This window comes from Furipterus horrens, unplaced genomic scaffold (genome assembly GCF_987537825.1).
Source record: "Furipterus horrens unplaced genomic scaffold, mFurHor1.1.pri manual_scaffold_7, whole genome shotgun sequence".
NCBI classification, from domain to species: domain Eukaryota; kingdom Metazoa; phylum Chordata; class Mammalia; order Chiroptera; family Furipteridae; genus Furipterus; species Furipterus horrens.
Window position 1 is genome coordinate 109,432,260 of NW_028327177.1, and position 22,304 is coordinate 109,454,563.

Here is a 22,304-nt window from a genome sequence, read left to right on the forward strand (position 1 = left end):
CTGGGTGCTCAGCGGCCTGACCCCCTGCACCCCGGGCTTTAGACAAAGGCCTATAAAGTGGCCTCTTTCCTTAATCGGTCCAGCAAACTGGAAACTGTTTCCCAACCCTTGAGTGATCGCTGAATGTGAGAAGTTCATGGCTTTTGAAGGAATCTTGCAGAAACCGAAGAGCTGGGGCTAATAAGGCAACAGTCCCCGCCCCGCCCCCACTTTTTCCTTCTTAGTGAAGCGAAATGAAGGTCTGAAGGAAGGTGGCCGCGGGCCAGGGACAAACCTAGCCCTCCAACATCCCCCGCCCCCGCTAAGGAAGGAGGAGCGACGGCTACAATGGATCCTCCTGCGCGCTTTGTGCGCGCTCCCTCGGAATCCAGCTGTCGCCGCCCCACTTGAGGGCGCACATTTCCGGGCTGCCCACTAGCAGGGTCGCTTCGGTAGCCGCTGCCCAGGCAGAGCCAAAAGCAGCTCCCGCCCGCTCCGTGGCCGTCCGGCCCCAGTCGCCCCTCCGAAATGCCGGTCGATTTCACCGGGTACTGGAAGATGCTGGCCAACGAGAATTTCGAGGAGTACCTGCGTGCGCTCGGTAAGCCGCTGCTCGCGGAGCTCGGCCCGCAGCTGCCCCGCATACCCCTCCGACGGGCCCCTCCCCAGAGCCTGCGCAGAAAGGGTGTCCGCTGCCCCGGCTCTGAGGGTGGTCAACAGCCTTTCTATTGGAGGCGGGGGTTGCTAGGGTTCCTTGGTGATAACTATCTGATACTTGGCTCTAGACCTGGATAGTTTCATAAGGAAAGCTGAACTTGGTTTTCTAGTTTTTGTTTTTAAAGGGTTATCATAGGGCAGGAAACTTTGGTGCAAAAAAAAAAGAAGAAAAGTCTTAAAAGGCACAGACTGGCTGCGCACAGACAGTGCAAGATAGAGGGAACCCCAGCTGTTTTCCCTGGGGAGCAGGCCCCGGGGATCCTTCTACCCCAGAAACAGGTCTCTGAGTTTTCTGGCCAACTCCTGGCCCCTGTCTGTCCTGGCACCCTTGCAGATGTCAATGTGGCCTTGCGCAAAATCGCCAACTTGTTGAAGCCAGACAAAGAGATCGTGCAGGACGGCGACCACATGATCATCCGGACGCTGAGCACTTTTAGAAACTACATCATGGACTTCCAGGTTGGGAAGGAGTTTGAGGAGGATCTGACCGGCATAGATGACCGCAAGTGCATGGTGAGGATTTACATACACCTGGGCACCCCTTGTTCAGGGGGCCTGACCAAACGCTAGGCTAGTTAATTTGAGAGGGGAACACGGGCCTTTGTATTCTTAAGAACCAGGGATCTTGGCATTCCCAGCCCCCAAGGTCAACAGCACCTACTCATCCAGTATCCTCCTCCGTCCAGACCAGAGGGTTATAGTTATAAAAACTCAGGTTTGTTTCGTTTCTACTGTGTCCCAACACTGAGTCATGTGCTTTATACTTGACTCCACCTCCTCCCAGCAGCCTCTGAGGGAGGTATGCGTACACCCATTTAACAGATGAGAAAACAGTCTCAAAGAGATGAGGTAACATGCCTGGAGTAATACAGCTAGGGAGGGGCTGGGCTGGAGTTCCACTCAAGTCTGTTGACTGTTCTCTGGCTGCACTCTGGGCTGGTGGAAGGAGAGCAGGAGGGAGGAAATAAAGAAGAAACACAGGAAGCCCTCTTGGAGTGTAAACTTCCTATGTGACCTGCCCCTTCCCATTCCAAAATGGGGATTTGGCTCCTGATCATCCCCTTTCCCACCTGTCTTCCACTGTGTGCTGCTGAGCTTCCTTTGAATCCTGCAGCCAACACCTACTGGGAAGGTCTGCTCCTTTGCAGCTCCTGCCAGAGGTTCAGCAATGGGTGGTGGGCAGGGGAGCAGGGCAGGGGGGCTTCTCCCAAGGATGGGAAGCTGGAGACCTGGAGACCCCAATTAGTGCTGTCACAACAAACTCCGGAAGGTCAGCCCCACGCCTCCATCAACATTCTCAGGTCACTGGGAGGTCAGGGTGCTCCCAGCCTCCCTTTCACAGTCTTGGGTCCAGAGCTATCAACAGTTTATGCTTATGGATGAGGCCCTGCCCCTCGTCCTTCCCTCCGCCCCTTTCCATTATATACGGGGGAGAGGGGGTCTGCAATATGCCCTGCACTGTGCACAGCTCAGTGAGGGAGGGATTAGTCACCCCGTATTATGCAATAACAGGCTCCACGGGGGAAGAGACTTGCAAGAGATGGGATTTGAACCCTAGGTCTTTGGACTTTGAAGCTCCCTGCCAGCTCCTCTCTGCTGGTAGGCTTTGCAGAAACCAGATGGCTGAGGTTTATTAGGATTGTGGTTGAGGAGTGCTAGTGTCTGGGGAGAAGGAGCCACAGGCCTGGAGGAGTCATCCTCTTTTGTTGATTCATATGAAGGCAGTCAGGAGTGACTGTGAGCCTGCTGTTTGGAATGATGGCAGAAGAGGGGATAGCACAATGGTAGTGTCCTTGGGGAGGCCAGTAGTGGGAAAAAACACTATTGTTGTAGGGAAGTGTCAAGTTGTGCCTTTAAAGACCCAAGGTCACTTAATCTTCCCAGAGGCTTACAGTGGGAAAGGTCTGTCTTGGTGAGGTGGGAGCCATGCCTCTCAGACCACTGTCCAAGACCTGCCCCTGGCCTGCTGCATGGAACTGCACTGTTAGAACAGCCGTCCCAGCTCACTCGTGGGGAACTCACAGAATGCAGAAGACATGTCTATTTATTTTGAGTCACCCACAACATCTGGAATGTATTGGCTTGTCCTTGGCTAATTATCTTCACACTTTTATTCCTTCCATTAATGGGTAAGATATTTACTGATCACCTAGGAATACTAATACTCATCAAGTGCTTACTATGTACCAGGTACTGTTCACATTCTATTTTAATTCAATTTTCACAACATTTTACAGATAAGAAAGCTGAGGCAGGACTTGTGTGGTCTTGGGGCAGCAAAGTAAATGGCAGAGGGAGGATTTGACTTTGGTCCATCAGCACCAGAGTGGCTGCCCTTAACCATTGCACTATACCTACTGCTTTCCTGACATGCTAGCAGTTGCTGCCCCAGGGGTGGAGACACAGCACAGCACAGCACAATCGTGATGTTCAGGAGCCCACGGTCTCTGTGGTGGAGATACACGAACAGTCCAAACACAGCGAGGTCAGTGGGGACAAAAGGAAGCACCCAGAGGAGGGGATCCCAGAAGGAGTTCTGGAGAGGGTCACTTCTGTACTTTATTATAAAAGAAAAGAAGGTGGAAGGGAGGGATTTGGACACAAAGGAAGGGACACATGGCCACCTTGTTTTCTTAACCCAGTGGTAGGACAGTGGTAGGTGAGCAGATCAGGGAGCCCAGCAGCTGGGAAAACTAGATGAAATTGGGAAGGACTCCTGGTCACTTTTGCTGTCCCAGGACTCACTAGATGGCTGCTCACTTACCTTGCCATGGCCCATTGGGGGAGAGACAGCCCCCTCCGCTGAGGCTTCCCTTAGCCCCCGCCTCACCTTTCTGTCCTGGCTGCCCAGCCAGATGGTAGACTCTAGGGAAGAGCATGGCTGTGGAAGGGTTAGGATAACAGAATAATAGCAGTTGTCCAGCCTGAGGCTTGTGCATGGAGGGGCCCTCAGGGGTCCTGAGCAAGGGGGCCACCTCTTCTGCCCCACATGCTCTGTACCCACCATCGAAAAGCAGCAGTTGGGAGGAAGCCAGTGTTTTCTCAGCATCAGGTTGATTTCATTCTGATGTGTGCTTCCCAGCACATTACAAAGGTGTCATTTCTCACAGGGGATCGTTCATGTTTTGTTCATTCCTGTCTTGGTCCCACAAGCATTCCAAGGTGCTTGCTCTCTCTCTGCAGCCCCTATGTACGGTACTGAGATGAATCACATGAGAGTCCTGCCCTCAGGGAGCTCAGGATACTGGGGGAGACAGATCAAAGCAGCCAATCATACTGCAATAGCATGCCATGGAGAAAGGACAGGCAGAGAAAGACCCCCTCCTGGGTCTGGGAGGCCAGGGGAAGTTCCCATCAGAAGTGGAGTCTGGGCTGTGGCTTGAAGGATAGACAGGAAGTAACCAGGCAAACAGGAAGGGGATGACAGGAAGCCACGGCCAAGAGAGCCCCATTTGGTACGTGCTATTTTGGCCCTGTCCCACAGCAGGCCCTGCGCTCAGTGTGGGGACATGGAGGCAGCAAGGCCTCCTGGAGCAAGCACCCGGGCCAGTGGAGGAGACAGAGGCATTTTCAGGCCATTACAGCCCAGGGTTGTGATGGAAGCACAGTGGGCTGAGGAGCATAGGGCTGGGGGTTTGCGGGGAGCAGTGGTCGTGGAAGGTTCCCTGGAAGAGATCACAGCTGAGTGGGGCCTTCAAGGACAAGTAAGATTTAGGGCAGGTGTGGAGAAGGGATAAAAGCATTCCTGGCAGAGGGAACTATGTGCACAAAGGCCCAAAGGTCAAACAAGGCCTGTTGGAAGGAGGTTTAAGGAGATGAAAGAGGTGCAGTCCGGAAGACTTCAGTGTGGCTGGAGTGCAAAATGTGGCCAGAGGAGAAGAGAATGATGAGGACATGATAGGGAGCCTAGACGTGGCGCCAACAAGCCACAGGGAGACCTTGGTGGGAGTGGCGTGGTCAGGCTGCCATTCCTCAGAGATTTCTGACCCACCTCTATCCCATGGGAACACAAATAAGGTTCCTAGCCAGAGGGTGAAAGCTGGCCTGCAGATGTATTTTGTTTGGCCTGCACAGTGTTTGAAAAATATCAGAGCCAGTTACCAATGATTGCCAAAGATTGTAAGATTTCATAGGGAAAAAAATCCATAATTCTGGCTGTTCTTACGAAAAAAAAAAAAGAAAAAAAAAAACCAAGATGCTAAAACTACTGGGTGCCTGATTATTTCTGTGCCATGTGGCCCCCTGGGACACTGCTCCCTTCAGATGGGACATTGTTCAGTTTACGGAAGTGCACTCACCCCGCCCTGTTACCTGAAGTCTAGGATCAGCTGGCCATCATCATCGCTTGGCGCTGTGGGCTCCGCAGAGCAGCGGTTCCCTAAGCAGAGGCCAGCAGTGGCAACGGCAGCACAAAAATGTTAGGAACACAGGTTCTCCAGCCACACCCCTGACCTCTGAATCAGAGGCTCTGGGAGTGGCGCCAGCAGCCTGGGTTTCAGTACGCCCGCCAGTTGGTTCTGATGCAACTGAAGCTTTCGATCCACCGCTTTGGAGTAAAAAAACATCTCTGCCTGTGTCTTTCTAAAACCAGGTGTGGAGATCCATGTGCCGCTGGCCAGTTTAGTCCATCATCTGACCCCTGTAGGCGTTGTGATCCATGCCCAGAACACCTGAAACGGCTCTGCGGTCTCCCGCCAGGCCGAGGCATGGAGGAATTCAGGTCTGTGTGGCCCAGAGTCAGTCCCTCAGCTCACATGTTCAGTCTGTTCTATTCAGCTTTTACATGGCCCATGAACAACGGAAGCTATCGCTTTGGTTGAACGGTATAGATTAGACCCGGTTTTTCTCAGCCGCTTCCTGCCTGCCATTATTCACTCAGATGAAATCTGCAGCCCAGTTTGAAACCATTATCATTTATTGAATCTCTAAGCTGTGGGCTTTGGCAGGGTGGGGAACCTTGAAAAAGGAAGGTGCTCCTCAACTTCAAATAGCATTCCCCACTCCAGGACCCAGGAGTCCCTCAGAATGAGGAATGACTGGGTTCTTTGTTCCCAACTCCTCCCAGCATGAGCAGCTTTTGTGGGAGAAGAGTGAGCCTCACCAGGAATCACAGCCCTCCGCCTGCATGGTGGTGGTGAAGGGCCATTTGTCATCCCACCATGGACACTGGGACAGGTTTTCCCCAGAGAGGGTGGCTTTGTTCACGCAGGAGCCTGGCACCTCTTCCCCTGGCTGCGGCCTCGCCTTCATATCCAGCTCTGAACTCAGGATGACCCCTTCCACAGAGCCTGCCTTCCCTTCTAGGCCTCTGCCCCTCTGTGGGGTTCTTTGTTTTTAGTGTAAAAGGAAAAAGTTCAAATAGCACAGAAGGGAGTCCCTCTTTTGGCCAGATTCCCACTCCCCAGAGGTTATCCCTGTTGCTGTTTCTAGTGATCTGTCTGGAAATCTTCTCTGTTGATCACTTAGTCAAAGTCTCTAAAGCCAAAAAGGGAGGAAGGGAGGGAAGGAAAGAGAGAGAAAGAGAGACCCACTTCTCTGCATATGTTTTTTTAACTCCGTGATATTTCTTAGACATCTTTTTATATCAGCACTTAACAGATTTTCTGAATTCTGACACTTTTAACCATCTACCTTTCTTTCTCTTCACTCCTTGACTTTCTTACTTCCACCTGTCCGTCATCCATTCATCCATCCGTCTAATTATATGTGGTATACATGAAATCCACCCAACTGCTGGCAACACTTTGGTATAAACTCTTGGCAGCTTTCTGATCCTGTTCTTGACTCATTAAAGAGATTTTTTTGTTGTTCTTAGTTTTAAAAAACATACAATGCTAAGGGCAGAAATAAATCCTTGGGCTGCTGAGCTGAAAACACCATTGGATTTGGCAGTTTCTGGGAGCTACCTCGCCCAGATCAGGCCCCCTGCATTCAGCTGGGTCCTTTCCAGGATGGAAACATGGAGTTTTTTTTATGTCGTAGCTAAAGTTCTCCGACCTTTGAAATTGTGTCAGCAGCATGCTTTTGAGGATTACTGAAAGAAGAATTAGAACAACCCAAACAAAATTCACAAAGTAGGTTTCAAGAATCACACTGGTGTGTTAGGCTTCATTTTTCTCTTAGGCTGAAACAAAGGAAAATAACATGCACTCAGTGCTTATTACATGCCATGCCTATACCAAATGGTTTTAGCTCGTCTCTTTTGGTCCCCACAATAACTGCTATTCTGTAACTAGCATCATGCCCACTTCACAGATGAGACTCTGAGGCTGCGAGAGATTAAGAACGTTTGTAACCCAAGGTCCCCCAGCCAGCTGGTGGCAGAGGAAGTATCCTAATTACATAAAGGTCTCTATCCCAAGGCCTCCGGTGGAGCTCTGCCCAGGGCCGGCACTTACTGTGAGCCTCCTTGCAACCTGGAGGTAGACAGTGTTGACAAGGCATGAAGATGTGAAGAGAGACCTTACATGATAGGACACAATGCCTCTGTTTCCACGTCTGCAAAATGGGCATCATGATTGCTGCTTACAGGGCAAATTCTGAGGGCCACGGAGGTAGTACAGGGGACAGTACCTTGTGAAGCCACAATGCTGTGTGCAGCAAAGGGCTAGAGCCCTTCTGATACACTAGACTGAGGCTTTACCATCCCATTCTCTTAAGGATTTCTAGACTGTCACAGGCAACCCAGACCCCTGGCTCCATAGGGCCTGGAACCAGAAGAGGTGGGTGGGGCAGGAAACCCCTCTACCCTCTCCTGCAGCCAGAGTCTGTAAGCTGATGACTGTCCTTAGTGTCCCTTTTCCCCATGGAAGTCCTTAGAAACCAGCCCCTGCAGACATTTCACATGTGACCGGGATTTATTCATATTTGACTTGAGTTGATTGAAATCTCTTGAGAGCAAGCACCATGCCTGGTTCACAATAGCTCCCTCCCTGGGGAGCATTTTTGTTGCTGTCTCTGTTGTATAAATTGAGTTGTGCCAGAGGACGCTTTGCATGCATGCAGACGCGAGCGCACCCTTGTCCTCCAAAGGGAAACTCAGGGTCTCTGTGTGCTGCCTGAAATGCCTCCATTAGAGCACATTTATTTTGATTAACTGTCCAAAGACTTCTCTAGGTGTTTCCTTTAATATGCGAATACCTTGGAGTGCTAGCTAGCTGTCTTTGATACCTGGTTGTTAATGAGTCTCCTTCCAGCCTGCCTTCCCCCTTCTTTCCTGGCTGAGGGTCCAAAAACTGTGGGAGTTCTCTGGGGAGGAACTGTATGGAGAAGATGGGCGTGAAGGCAGGAGACAGGGATGGAGGGGAATCCAGGCTGTACCATCTTTACCACCCTTGCAACAGCCTGGCTTTGAACTTAGAAGACGAGGGGGGAAATTCCCATCTTACAGTGTGCAGTGAGTCAGAAGAGCCATCTTACTCTTTGACTCAGAGATCCCACTTATGGGGTCATATTCCAGGAAAATCATTCAAAAGAAAAAGCAGTGTCTGTGCATAAGAAGGTCTCTATAGCTGTGTGGTAATAAGTCTCAACCACGCACAGGAGCATAGTCGCCACGTGAGGCTGCCCTGTGGCAGGCCTCGCCCTAGCACTGCCTACCTCACGTAATCCTCCAGCAACTCCAGAGGGACTGCTGCGCTCCCACTTCACAGACGGGGACCTAGGGGACCTGCCCCCTGGTGATTCGCCTTCTGATCTCTTGATTCCTGCTTTGTATGGTTTACAGAACAGGCTGCCTCCTGCTGGTGTTCCTAAGTGCCAAATAACCACGGGCAGGTAGTGACGGTGGCGTTTTAATTCCATAAACCATCACGCAGCCGTGTAAATGATCACTGCAAAGATAAATGAAGAGTGTTTATGGGCAATCAGTCAACAAGTTCCACAGATTCTACTGCTTAGCATCTCCTTCCCCTTCCCCATCCCCACAGTTCTGCCTATCTCTTGCCTGTAATAATAATAACAATTAGCATCTCTTGTGCTCGCCGTGTGCCAAGCGTAGCACTTTCCATGGATTATTTCATTTTATGACTGCAGTATCTTCACATCGATCTCCCTTCCACTGTCCTCAACCCTGCAGCCCCCCCTTTCCATTCTAAAAAGGGAATTGATCATGCTCCTCCAAGCTCAGAACCCCCAGAGACTCCCCAGCGCTGACAGCCAGCAGCCAGATGGCCTCTCCGGCCCCAATCTCTACCTTACACTTCGCATTAGGTCCCGTCTCACCCTTTGCAGGTGCCTTCACTTGCCATCCTCATTGGAATTTCTCTGCTTGCTGCCCTGGGATAAGGCCCTGCCTCTTTCTCCAGGGGGATAATAACTCATTGGCCAAGACCAGCCCAGGTTTAACTGCTCCATCGATCTTGTCCTGATTGTCCATCCCCCTCATCCTCGCCTTCTGCCTCACTGCTTCTCTGCAGGTGCTGCTGCTGGGCACCTGTGACGTTTGTTAATGCATCTGAGATTCCAGACAGTGGGCCCCACACCTTTTATCTCCAGTGCTTAGAGTGGGCTCCAATGGGTTGGCCAAATGAATGTTAAGTAAAAATAGCAGACCCTCAAACAATATAAATGGTAGCCATTGATTCTGTCACTGCAAGGTCCACCTGCCATTTGATAATAGTTAGAAGTCTGGTACTTCCCGTGTGCTAGCCATTCTAAACACTTTCCATGCACTCATCCTTAATCCTCACAATTCCCTGATGAAGATGCCAAAATTCTTTCTATATTGTACATGAAGGAAATGAAAGGCAGAACAGGTCTCTCTTGTCTGAAATCAGGTAGCTGGCAGAGCAGGCTTTGGATCCTGGTGGTCTTACTCTAGAATGTTGCCAGAGAGAGGTGGAATCATTGGTATGTTAAGGGGTCAAAGCTCTGGATTAATTTCTCTGTGAAGCTCTTGAAATCACAAAGGCAGTATCTCCTGATGAAACGGTAGTGTCCAGACAGGGATGGAACCGTCAGGTGCAGGGGAGTGACGTCTAGTTTAAATTCCAGTCTCCCTGACCATGGAGGCTACTTTGCTGGCCCAGAACCCCAGCTTCAAGTACTGAGAGCCGTTCTTACGCCCCTCCTTCAGGCTCTCTCTTGTCCACAGCCCAATTCCCTTGGAGGCCAGGCCTGGCACTCTGGCTGATTTGTAACCAGTTAGCTCTGGAGCCAGACTGCCATCTTTAGAATCCTATCTCTGCCACTTAAAACCTACTGCCCTTAAAAGCAAGTTACTTCACTTCTCTGCCTTTACGTGTCTGTGAAATGGGGATAATTATGAAGGTGAGGCATAGATGCAGGAAATCCTGCACTCAACTTCTCTGGCAATGTGAGTTGTTATTAATTCTCTCACCTTGTAAACCATGTCCTCCAAAAGACAAATTCTGGGGGTGGTAACATGTGAAGGGACATCTGGCCATCCAGAGCAAAGCTGGCAGGGTCACATGAGCGGAGGCCGCTTGAAGGGGCACATGCTTCTCCACATCCATAGAAACAGGCTGGGCAAGGTCAAGAGGGGAATTACTGCTTACCCAGTATTTTATGTGTACAGTACTGAAATGGGTCCTTGCAGCCCCTTGTTTCATTTTCTCCTATGAATTTCTCCTATGGCAAACTCATAAGCACATTTTGCAGATGAAGAAATGGAGCTCAGAACGTGGAGTAAATTGCTAGAAAGAGGTGGGCATGGGTGGGAGCTCAGACCTGCCTCTATCCAAGGTTGTCTTTGGTCCTCTTCTGAATGCCCAGCAAAGGCAGGACTGTTGTCTAGTAGCTGGGCCTGATTCAGGCCCACAACCTACCAGATAGGTACTATTCCACGGTGACAGCCTCCATGGCAGCAAGATGGTCATGTAGGAATGTAGGGCAAGCCATGGGTTCAGAGCAGGGCAGAAGGGGGTTTAAGCCATGACTGATACCCTTACTGGCTGTGTGGCCCTGGGCATGATGACCAAGCATTCCAGGCCTGAGAAGATTGGGGCCTCTGTCACTCCAGTGGCTAACCCACTTTTATAAGGCTAATCTATGGAAGAATAAACAGCCGCACTGCCTGGGATATTTTGTCTAAAAAATGTGTTCACCATCTAAAAAATTACAAGAGTACCCCTAGAACGTTTACCTGCCATTCATTCAACAAATGGTAATGCATGCCCATTTCTTCTGCCATAGATTCTAAGGTGGGAGCTGGTATCCTGCTGTCACTGAAAGGGTGCCAGACCCCAAGGAGCCCTATGTCAAGCGCTCCTAACCTGCACACTCTTCCCCAGTTACCCAACTAGCAACTCATCTGGGAGCTGTTTGTTTCTGTTCTCCTTGAAAGATCAAAACTGGAAGGTAGACTCTGCCTTCAGAGCCCCTCTGAGCACTCTCAGGCAGGGCAGCCCCTCCTTTACAATGGACCTAATAATCCTTGCACTGCCAGCTCTGCCTGCCAGATAAGCAAACATCTGGATTTTTTCATTGCACTAGGTTTGGCTTGTTGGAGCCACAGAGATGTGAGGTTGAGGAAGAAGAGAGGCTGTGAGTGATCTCCCCAGTAAATACAAGGGTTGGAGGTGCAGGATCAGGCTTCATGGGGAGGGTCATGCCAAGAGAGCCCAGCCAGGCAGATTCATTTAGACGCCTCCCTGACCTCCCGTCTGTCCAGGCTGTTCCCTCTGCCTGGAAGTCCTTTATGCCTCCTTTTTCAGTGTTTATGTTTTTTTGTTCATTTGTTTTTAAGATTTATTTATTTTTAGAAGAGGGGAAGGCAGGGAGAAAGAGAGGGAGAGAAACATCATTGTGCGGTTGCCTCTCGCACACCCCCAACTGGGGTCCTGGCCTGCAACCCAGGGGAATCAAACCAGTGACCCTTTGATTCTCAGGCTGGCACTCAATCCACTGAGCCACACCAGCCAGGGCCAGTGTTTACTTTTTAACCTGAACTACACGCTGTGTTTTGGTATCAATTCCAGCACTACTTTCAATATTACCTCCTCCAGGAACCCTTCGCTGCTGGAGCTCTGTCCCCACTCAGAAGCTGATTGATGACTGTGCCTTCCCACCAGCATAACTACCATCCCCTGCCTTTAACCAGCACTTCCCGTTCCGCTGGAATTCTCTGCTTATCTTCTTCTCCAAGAGTGTACAAGCTTCTGAGAGCAGGGTGCTTGCTTACCTGCCTCTGTTTCCGGTACGCAATGCTGGTGTGCAGGTGTGGAACCCACAATTGCTGACTGTTGTTTCCTTGCACAGAACCGTGCTGCAAAATCCTACCTCTCATTCAAGCGAGGGTCAGCTTAGATCAGGGAACAGCAGAGCCCAGTAGCCAAAACTGCTACGAGAGGCAAATCTCATCTGCCTGTTCACGGGGTAGGTGACCTTTAAGCATCATCTCCACATCTATAAGTGCTCCACATCTGCATAAGTGCTCCGGGAGGTTTAAGGAATCAACTTGTTATGACTCATGTTCTGTTTAATATCCTGCCTGGCACTTAGTGAGTATTCGATACGTGTTCTTAAGATGATGAGTGGTGACAGTGATCCTTTTATTTCCACCAGGAAGCCTTTCCTTATGCCCCAGGCTGAGTCGCATGCCTATCACACATCCCAGCACAGAGCACAGGTGCGGTCCATGTCAGTTTACAGGTCTGCCTTCCCTCCAGGCTGAGCTGCGGGCAGAGCTTGGGTCCAGCCCAGCCTCAGGTCCACCCTCAGTGCTGGTCCCCTAGAGTGACTGAGTGCAGTCCCACAGGAGCCCTGTGACCATCCTCAGCCCTGTTTTCCTCCTCCCCATCCAGAACGTTGGCCTCATGGGGCCTTGAGCTCTCTGGCAGCTTCTGGTTTAAAAATTGATTCTGGGTATTTTCTTAAATGTTTAAGGAATTTAAAAAATGACATGCCAAGACAAGTCTTAACATTTTATTATATTGTTTATCCTATGAACTTATTATCATTTGCTGTAAGTTTCTTCATGGTGTTAGTATTGCATTCTTCTGTGCCCACAGAGCCTTTCTGTGGCTTTACTGGTTTGTAGTAGTTGCTTTTAACAGCTTTTATGTCCCTAATTACTTGTTCACATTTTAAGGCCTTATTAATTTAGTTTTAATCTGCTTTTAGAGTAAATTGGCTTTCCCCCCTAAATGTGCTGATTTTAGGTAATTGCCAGCCCCCTAGGAATGGATCCAAATGCATGGAGCCAGCGGATCCACTTAGGCAGCAGCGGCCTTGCAGGGAGCTTAGTAGACCTCTCAGCCAGAAAGAACTGGGTTTAAGTGATGGCTCAACTCCTATCCCCTAGGTGGCTTGTGCTGGTTACTTAACTGAGCCTCATTTTTATTTGCTCTAAAGCTTAAAGATCAAGTGAAACATTATGGAATCCTCCCAGCACATTACTAGGCATTTGGCAGGTTCTCTGTTACCCTCCTTGCCCTTCCCATCTGCTCACTGATTTAACACAGGCTCCAGAGACTGAGAACCTCCTTATTGTCCCAGGAACCCTCAAAGGGTAAAAGTCAAACTCCAGGAGGAATGGCGAATTTGCATCATTTAGTGATTCACATCATGTATAGAAAGTACACTGTCTGGTTTTCCAATTTACAGCCTCCCCACCCCGACTTGTGCCAATTTAAAGAGCACAGACTTTGGAGTCCAACCTGGGTCACTCCTGGTTCTGGCCTTTGCAGGCAAAATCACCATGGACAAGACCTGCTTTATTATGACCTGACTCTAGAAACACAGTGAAAACAAGATTCAGTCCCAGCCCTCCAGGAGGTCCATAAGCAGAGGGCCTCCTAGAGCTGGGTGGGCAAGTTTAAAGGAATGAATGAATGAATGAATGATCATCCACCCTGCCCCACTCACTGGAGTGGTGTTTGAGCATATAGGAGCCGTGGCAAATGTCACACATTTTTGGCAGGCAATTTGAAATCCACTAGCTGTGGTTCATGCCAGGTCACTGCCAAGAGATGGCTCTGTTTAGTGGGAATAGTCAGTCACTTGCAGTCTAGGTCTCTTGCATGGGGCAAGGGGGCCTCAAGACTTTCCTGGGACATACTTTCTCAGGTAGCCTGCGGGAGTTGGGCTTTCTGTGTCACTGGTCCCATGCAGCAGTGCCAGCTGGGCTTTCCAAGTGGTCAGGAGAGCTAGATAATGGCTTTTAAAGCAGCAGTCTCTTATCAGAGGAGGGCAAAACTGTCTTCATTCATCCCTAGGTACATGTCTTTCTGCTGCTGACAACGCCAAAGTATTAGGAGTTATAAGCTTTTTAACCTTTTGAGTGCCCTGCGTAATTCGAAATTTGGATCAACATGAGAAAAAATTATATCAACATATAATCTGAGGCACACAAAAAGAGAACAAAACATAAAATGCTAATTATGCCATTGTTATTTACATTTATAGCTATCGAAAAAAGAGTCTCTGGGAGCGATGCTGGCACTTTTGGGAAAATTTGTCAGCATCGCTCACAGCAACGTTGGCTCTCAAAGGGTTAATGGAAAAGTTAGACTGGCTTTGCTTTACAACCATCTGCTCCAGGGCCCAGCCCATTTGCAGACTTGTAGGTGGTCTATGTGATAAGAATTACTGTTAGGAGGCGAGCTGAGTATGACCATACCACCCCCTTGTCCTTGGATTTCTCTGGGCTTCATTTCCAAGATGAAGTCCCAGAGTTAATGGGGGTCGGGGACTGGAGGCAGCCCTGCCCACCCCCGTCTACCTCAGCCCCCAGAGTAACTGCCTCCCCTCACTACTTGAAAAGCATCAGGAACATCCTCTGGGCTGAAATTCCCCAATTAGACCCTGATTAAATGGATTAAGTAGTCATGAAGGTCCAAGCTAGAAAACTAGATTGAATGAGATCTTGAGGACCATTCAGAGAACAAGCTGGATCCCTGACGCAGACTTCACTGCTCCTGGTCTAGCAAAGGAGGCTGGCTGCTGCAGAGGCAGGTCCCAGCATGATCTCTTCTTGGATCCTGGGGAAGGTTGTTATCAGAAGTTATGCTTTGTATCATAAGAAAACAAGTGGCCATTGTTTGTTACCCATTCCCCTTGCCACATTGCTTCCTTCCTTCTTTCCTCTCCGTTGTTTTCAGGTGATCACCCTGCTCCCCAGCTCCACAGCCCCCTTTTTTGTTGTTAGAACAAATCTGATCTTCTGGCCAATAGCTGGTTTATTCCCACGAGATACAAAGCCTAAAAAGTTTTTCCACATCACGAATGAATGTAGAGTTGCAAGGTAGGTAAACTAAGTCACATTTTTGGAGTCATCGCAGCTATCTGTGGGAAGTCTCCAAATAGCTCTCATGCTCAAAGACTAATTAAATGTTACGGTAAGTGAGCATGGTCACGCTCCTTGGTGCCCACTCAGCGGGCAGCCCTGCAAGGTCCCCAGTTGGAGCCAAGTTCCAGGAAGGAAAGGAGCTTTTGAAATATTTAGCCATGATAAATAACATGTCCATCAGTTCTTCACGAATCTCCAACTTAAAAAAAAACAAAAAATAAGAAAAAAATTTTAGTTATTGTTCAACTTCAGCAAGCAAATCTCATGTATATCTGAGCTCTGGACATCATGATGACCATTACCTCATGTTTCATATGCCAGCCCCATGCATTTGATGGATTTTTTTTTCTGATTCTCAGCACAACCTGGTAAAGTAGGCTTTTCAGATATCTAATGCCACATAACAAACCACTGCAAAACTTAATAACTTAAAACAACCATTTATTTTTGTGATTCCATGGGTTAATTGGGCAGTTCTTTAGCTCTCTGACTATTCAGCTGAAGGCTCAGTTGGGGGACTCAGTTCTTCTGCAGTCGCTTCTCTTTCTTGTCCTCCAGGGCTTTCCAGTTGGCCTTTCCCTCCAATAGAATAGCCTGGACTCCCTTAGAGCACAGCAGCTGGGTTCCAAGAAGAGGGGGTCTTGAGAGGACACGCCTCCAACATTCAAGTGCCTATGAAGGCCCTGCTTGAGTCATGCTTACTAATGTCCCCTTGGCCAAAGCAAGTCCCACAGCCAAACCCACAATCAATATGATAGAAGGGGGAATATCATGTGATCCACTGGGGACCGCCAAATGGAACAGTCTGCACAGTAGGTACCACTAACCCCTCTTTTGTAGATGAGGGTTACTGAGGCTCAGGGTGCTTAATCCCCTTGCCCAAAGTCATTCCACATGGCTAGGGACCAAGGGCCCAGGTCTGTTGACTCCAGGGAACATGTTCTTTGCTGATAATACTGGTTTTAACCTGATACAGGTATACAGTAGGAGGGGGCAGGTACCAGGAGCCCAGTGTAAATGACAGCAATGATAGCTGAATTTCCAGACCTCTTTAACCCAGAGGTCAGCCCAGCAGATTCCCCGGCCTCCCTGGTGAATGTTCTCCCTAATGGCTCCCTCCAGCAGATGAGAGCCAGGGGGCTGTGTGAGGCCACAGGCAGCACTTGGGGGCATTGAAAACATGCTCCAGGCCACAGTGCAAGTGTTTACTGTGGGGTTGTGGCCCCTTCTATCCCCTCAGCCTTGTTTCTCCCCCATCTTACGTCCAGGATAGCTTTGCCCCACTGGCTTGTTTGTCCTTGTTCACTATGTTTGGAATGCTTCCCACTTTAAAAACTAGCTGTTTCCCATGAGATGAGGAGCCCTCCTGGCACTGCTGCCCCTGTGCTTCCCCCAGTCCCAGCAGCTGCCCGCCTGGGCCGTAGCTGTCTGGCACTTCTCTGTCGGTCCTTCTTGCCGGTGATCTCTTTAGGACCCACCTCTGGCTCCCAGCACCCACTCGCAACAATGGTTGGACTTCACTGAAAGGGGTTTCTTCTGGGGGCTACTCCAGGTCTTAGCACAATGCCCATGTTTTTTTGTCTGCAGCGCCCAAAGACTTTAGGAGACATGTGTTAGGTGTCCTGCCCTTGGCTGGGAAATAAGGGGGAACCGAGTCAGGCAAGGCCCATGCTCTAGTCCAGATTCTTTCCCTCACTAGCTGAGTGACACTGAGAAAGTCACTTAACTTCTCTGAGCTCAGCCTCCCCTGTATATCCAACTCAGATGAGAAGAGTCTGTTCTGTCCAGCTCACTAGGGTCAACAGGGCGTTGCGGTTGAGAAAGTGCATCCTTCAGAAAATGACATAGGCTTTGTGTTAAGGATCCTTCTCTTTAAGGGCTCTGATTTGTGTGGCTCTAAGAAAGGATTCTCTACACCCAAAGAGCCTTCTGCTCCCTGTATCTCTATCACGATGTCTGAAATTCTGCATCAGTCATCCTTTTTGTAAGGCATTTTTATTCCTATCTCAATGATCCCCATTAAAAGTTGCCAAATGATCTGGAAAGGGGGACACATGAACCAGGAGCAAAGCCTGATTTACCGTTAATGAATGTGTCTTTCATGCTCATTTTCTGACATCGGTGTTAGAAGGTAAACAGGTGTGAGCTCTCTGGAGATCAAGTTGGCAATACTTATGAAAAGTCTTAAAAATATGCACTCTCTGTAACGCAACAGTTCTTCCTCAGGAAATCTATTCTAAGGAAATGATGTGTTTTGCGGTGTGTATACAAGGAAGTCTTATTGCTAGGAGCACAAAGTTATAAATAACCTAAATGTCTAAGAATAGGTAGCGGGCCACTTAATGGTACAGTGCAGTAGTACTGGGAGCAGCCTCGTGGGCCTGCGACCAGTGCGGTCACCCAGGGCCCCAGGCTCAGGAGGGCCCCTTGCTTGGTTTAATGTTCTGCTGTCACCGTCTTAAAATTCTTAATCATTTTTTTTAAAGCCCATCGTTTTCATTTTGTGCTGGGCCCCACAAATGATGTAGCCATTTCCTGAATATTATGTAACAGTTAAAATACTGCCAATGGAGGATATTTGTTGAAGTGATTGCTTCTATTAAATGAAACAACTAGGGTACAAAACTGAAAGTGATGTAATCCTAATTTTTTAAAAAAACAGAAAAATATGTGTGTACCAAGAGAAAAAAAGGACTAGACAGAAGTACACTAAAATGTTAGGGTAATTATCTCTGAAGAAGCAAGATTACAGGTATTCTTTTCTTCACTGTATTCTTTTTTGAGCGTTTCTTGTGTTTTCCAGTACAGAGGGTGTGAAGTGCTCATTGACACTCATATTTCCAGTAGAGGCAGAAGTGTGTGTATCATAGCTGGGAACCAGTGATTCTCTCTTGGCCTCCGATTGAGTCTGGAGCCCTCAGTGTGCAGAGTAGACTTTGGGATAAACACGTGAAGAGAAGCTCAGTTAATGATGAAACCAGGTGTTCTTAGGAGCTCCTTGAATCGAGAACTGTCTTGACTTCTCAGTCCCCTTTGCCCTTCACAGGCCTGGGATGGACAAGGTGGCATCTTGTGTTGTAGCTTGAGGTCATTAATGGTCGTTACCCATGACACACCTTGTCAGACATTAACTTCATTGTGTCCTTATTAGTAGTAGGTGGGACCTTCTCTCTGGCTTGGGGCTGGATATGTGCCCTGAGTGAGCTCTGCAGGGAGACGAGCCACCCTGACCCCAGGGAACGAGCTCCAGGAGCAGAAGTCGGATTCATTCCTGTGCAAAGCTGGGGAAACACAGCTGGCTCCACCTTCACCCTTGTGTGTGGGTGTTGTTGCAGGTTTCATCCTGACAGCAGAGGGCAATAGTGATCAGCACACCCAGGACAGAGATGGGTCAGGAGGCAGAGGAAGGCGGTCCTTCTATAGTGAGTGGCCACACTCAACCCACGCCCACTTCCCAGATTTCTCCTCTCCAATATCCATATCAGGCTATTGCTGACTGTCCTGACTCAGCTGAGCGAAACTGGGAACACAAGAATCCTAGGACCTTACCTCTGTAAAGCCAGGACCTCTGACCCCATCATATGACAGATGGAAACACTGGGACCCGGAGGAGGGACTTGCTCAGAGTCACGCAGACACAGTTCTAACTGCTGCAGCAGGGAGGCAGGCCCCCTATGGGAGGGAGGCGGGTGGTTGCAAATGGGAGATGCCCACTGCACCTGCACACAGGTCCCAGGGTAGACCGTGAGCCCCTGGGCTGGCTCACCTCAAAAATTCCAACACTCTGAGCCCCGTATTTCTGGGTGGGCCTTTTGCTGCTTCAAGAAGACTGCTATCTCCCATTGGCACAGGCTGGGCCTCCTGTTATCTGCTCTGCCTTCAGCACACCCAGCACCTGGCAGGGCGCCCACTGGTCAGGGAAGGTGTGAGGGCTCAAAGGTGGTGTGTGAGGGTGGTAGCGAGCACTGATAGGGCAAGGGGTTCTCTCCTCTTTCCCCCACAGGTCCCTGGAACCCTCCCAAGGAGCTTCCTGAGCGCGTCTGTGTGTCTCATCTCTGTGCCTTGGTCTCGTGGTGGTCCCCCCAGAAACCCTCTCCCCAGCCCCTCCTTTCCTCTGCTTCAACTCCATTCTTTTGTCCTTCAAGGCCCAGCGCTGGTGCCTCCTCCTCCCAGAGCCTCTCCCTCCCCGACCTTCATCTGGATTCCCCCCACCCTGGTCTGTAACTGGTGACCCAGACCACTTAGGGAAGCAGCGAGTTCACTGGGGAGGGGGACTCCAGAGTCCCACAGGTCTGTGTTCTGACCTGGCTCTGCCATTGACCATCTGGATGAACTTGGCAAGCAGACTCTTAACCTGATCCGTAAAATGAAGGTGCTAATCCCTCCAAAGGGACAGTCAGGAGGATTTAGAGATGGCAGAGGCAGTGCCTGGAAAAGCCATTTCTACCTGCAGTTGGTTATTTATATCTGAGGCCATTCCCCATGAGATGAACAGCTTTTCGAGGGCAGGGATGGGGTCTTTTTGGTGACCCAAGACCTTGCAAGTGGATGAATGAATGAGTGAATGAATTCTGGGAACGGGCAGGGAAGGCTATGAAGTCTGCCTTTGACCAGCAAGACGCAGGACAGCAGCCCTCACCCACCCACAACTGCTGTGCACTCAGCCCTCAGAAGCCCCTCCTCCCTTCCCAGCCCCGTTCTCAGCCTTTGCACTGACAGCCCACCCAATGACATCTTCTCTCCTAATTTCCCTTTTAAGTGAAATTTATTAAGGTTTTTGTAATTTTTAAACAGATTTGTATATTTTAATAAGAGCATGTGATGGACAGGGAGCATTAGGCTGCAAATTTTCTATCATGAAATTGATTGGATTATCAAGGTTGGGGCTGTTCTTCCTCCAACCTCCAGGGGCTCCTTGCTCAAGACTAACATCAACTCTGTTTTTGCTTGGCAGACCACAGTGAGCTGGGACGGGGACAAGCTCGAGTGTGTGCAGAAGGGTGAGAAGGAGGGACGAGGCTGGACCCAGTGGATCGAGGGTGATGAGCTGCACCTGGTAGGTTCCTGGGGAGGGGGAGGGAGGAGGCCAGGCTGGGCCCTAGGGGCCCTGGTCACTGTTTTAGTCCAGATGGACCTTGGAAGAATGCCCCTTGGCTAGGCCTTGGTTCTGCTCTGAAGTTTCTTTTTCAAGGGCTTGGAGAAGATGCTTGAGGGTGTGTGTTTTCCAGGGCTAGGCTGACCCACTTGTCCAATCCGAGGGAGGACGTGAGGAGGTGCAGCTGATCATGGAGCTAAGCCCTTTTGCATTCCCTGTTTCTATTCTCTCAGCAACCCTGTGGGCCAGGTGCTTTTACGGTTCCTGTTTTTGAGATGAAGGTGGGGAGGTTCACATCCAAGTTACGCAGCTAGAAAGTGGCAGAACTTAATTTATTCCCAAATAATGTTTATTTTCACCATGCCAAATAGTGGCAGATGAGAACCTAGGAGAATTCTCTGAGCTTCTCTAAGACATGATCTTAACAGTCTAGGTCAGGGGAGAAGAAACCTTTCTCAGCTCAGGCGTGGGCCTTACTCTGTCTTCCAGCCTGGGACCTCTGGTCAAAGCCACCTCTACCCCGTGCATTGCCTGGGAAAAGCACGCACAAGTCAAGAGTAGGGGCCTTAGCACCTGGAGGGCTAAACTAACACATGTCCTCTGAGAGCAGCCCTCTCCTCACTCCTTCTGTCCCCTTGGAACTCCCCAACTATTTTCTTTCTAAGGAAGTAGCCTGGTCAAGGTGACCTGGCTTCTAGTCCTAACTCACTGGGTGCCTTTGAGTAGGTACCTTCCTTCCCTCAGCCTCATCTGCAGAATGCCATCCTATCACACAAGTTCTTCCAAGATTAGGGTCTTCAAGGGCTTTGGGGTGCGTACAGGCTAACAGGCATGAAGACGTTGTTTTCAGAGGCAGCCTGGGATAACACAATAGCCTAGGCTGCAATTCCGGACCTAGAGCCTCTCCTCCCTGGGCTTCTACTTCCTCAGCTGCACAGAAATGAGGGTAGATTATGTGATTTCCATTCACCTTCTCAGCTCAATAGTTCTGCAGCTCTGTGACAGAGTTTGCAAACTGGGGGCCACAGGCCTCTTTTATTTGGCCATCAATGGACTTCGAACTTCTTCAGCCAACAGTTTAAAACTTAGGAGATGTCACATAAATATTCTGATTTCTAGCTTCCATTAAAAAACAAAACAAAACTTGGGCGGTATGGCAACACTATGCTGTCATCCTCCCTGGTGGCTGTTGGCAGGGGCTTCCCTGCAGGCAGGGCATAGGCTTTCTTGGCTGCATTTTAGAACTATCTGAGAGCTTTTAACACTAGCAACACCAGTCCTTCACTACTGAGATACTGATATAAACTTGTCTAGCCTGGGCCCAGGCATTTGTCAACCCCCTCAATGTACAACTAAAACTTGGAACCATCATGCTAGCTTGCCATCCTAGTCTGCAACAATTTATTGAGCCCTTTGAGGGGAGGGATCAAGCCATATGTCTGGACCTGATTTCTTTCAAGGCTGGGCACAGACTCTGTCCTGGGTTTAGGCCTGAAGTTCCTAGAGCCTTGGGGGCCCCTTACAGAGGCAGTGGGAACATCAGAGGGCCAGCTCTGAGCCACATGGTTCCCAGCTAGTTTACAGGCTATAGCCTGATCTCCACCCATCCAGTTCAACTGACCTTCCAAGGAATCATTTAATTCAGACCAACTCTTGGGAGAAATAGCAGCCACTGAGTATTTTCAAGGCTCCTTCCCCTAGATGTACTGAGTCCCAAGTATGACCTTGCTCTGGCCAACGACACGCATCTGCTTTTGTTTCAGGAGATGAGAGTGCAGGGTGTGGTCTGCAAGCAAGTGTTCAAGAAGGTGCACTGAAGCCCAGGCAGACCTCGGTCTCAAGGAATGAGTGGCAAGGGCGTGTGGGCCAGGATCCCACTCTTCGCACAGCATGGGGCAGAAACGTCCGGCCACTTCCAGGTCTCTGTTAGCGGCCTGTCTCTTGGCTTCATCCCTTTTTCTTTTCTTAAAACCATCCCAATAAAAGTGATCTCTTCTCAAGACGTCTGTTTTGGAGAAGCTTCACAACCCTGCTGTGCTCATTTTTTTCTCTGGGGCTTCGGAAGTTGGTTTCTTCTGATCCTACCCCTGGACAGAAGTGAAAAATTCAACTGCACGCCTGAAGATTTAGTCATGACGTTGCACCTCTGTGATCTTTCACTGGGGGCACTGGCTTGGGTCTGGGGTGTGTGGCCTGACATTCAGTCATCTAGGTACCTACTACATTACTTGCCCAATGAGGGCCAAAGTGCAGTGAGTACCC

The 22,304-nt window shown here is 49.6% G+C and overlaps 1 protein-coding gene across 1 annotated transcript; it reads left to right on the plus strand.

Annotated features, from left to right (window-relative positions):
• The first annotated feature begins 302 nt into the window (after nt 1-302).
• RBP1 (retinol binding protein 1) lies at nt 303-22,044 on the plus strand. Its single transcript, XM_090282979.1, has 4 exons — nt 303-580; nt 1,031-1,209; nt 19,902-20,003; nt 21,806-22,044. The coding sequence occupies exons 1-4, from the start codon at nt 508-510 to the stop codon at nt 21,857-21,859; spliced, it is 408 nt and encodes a 135-aa protein (XP_090139105.1). The 5' UTR covers nt 303-507; the 3' UTR covers nt 21,860-22,044.
• The last annotated feature ends 260 nt before the right edge of the window (nt 22,045-22,304 follow it).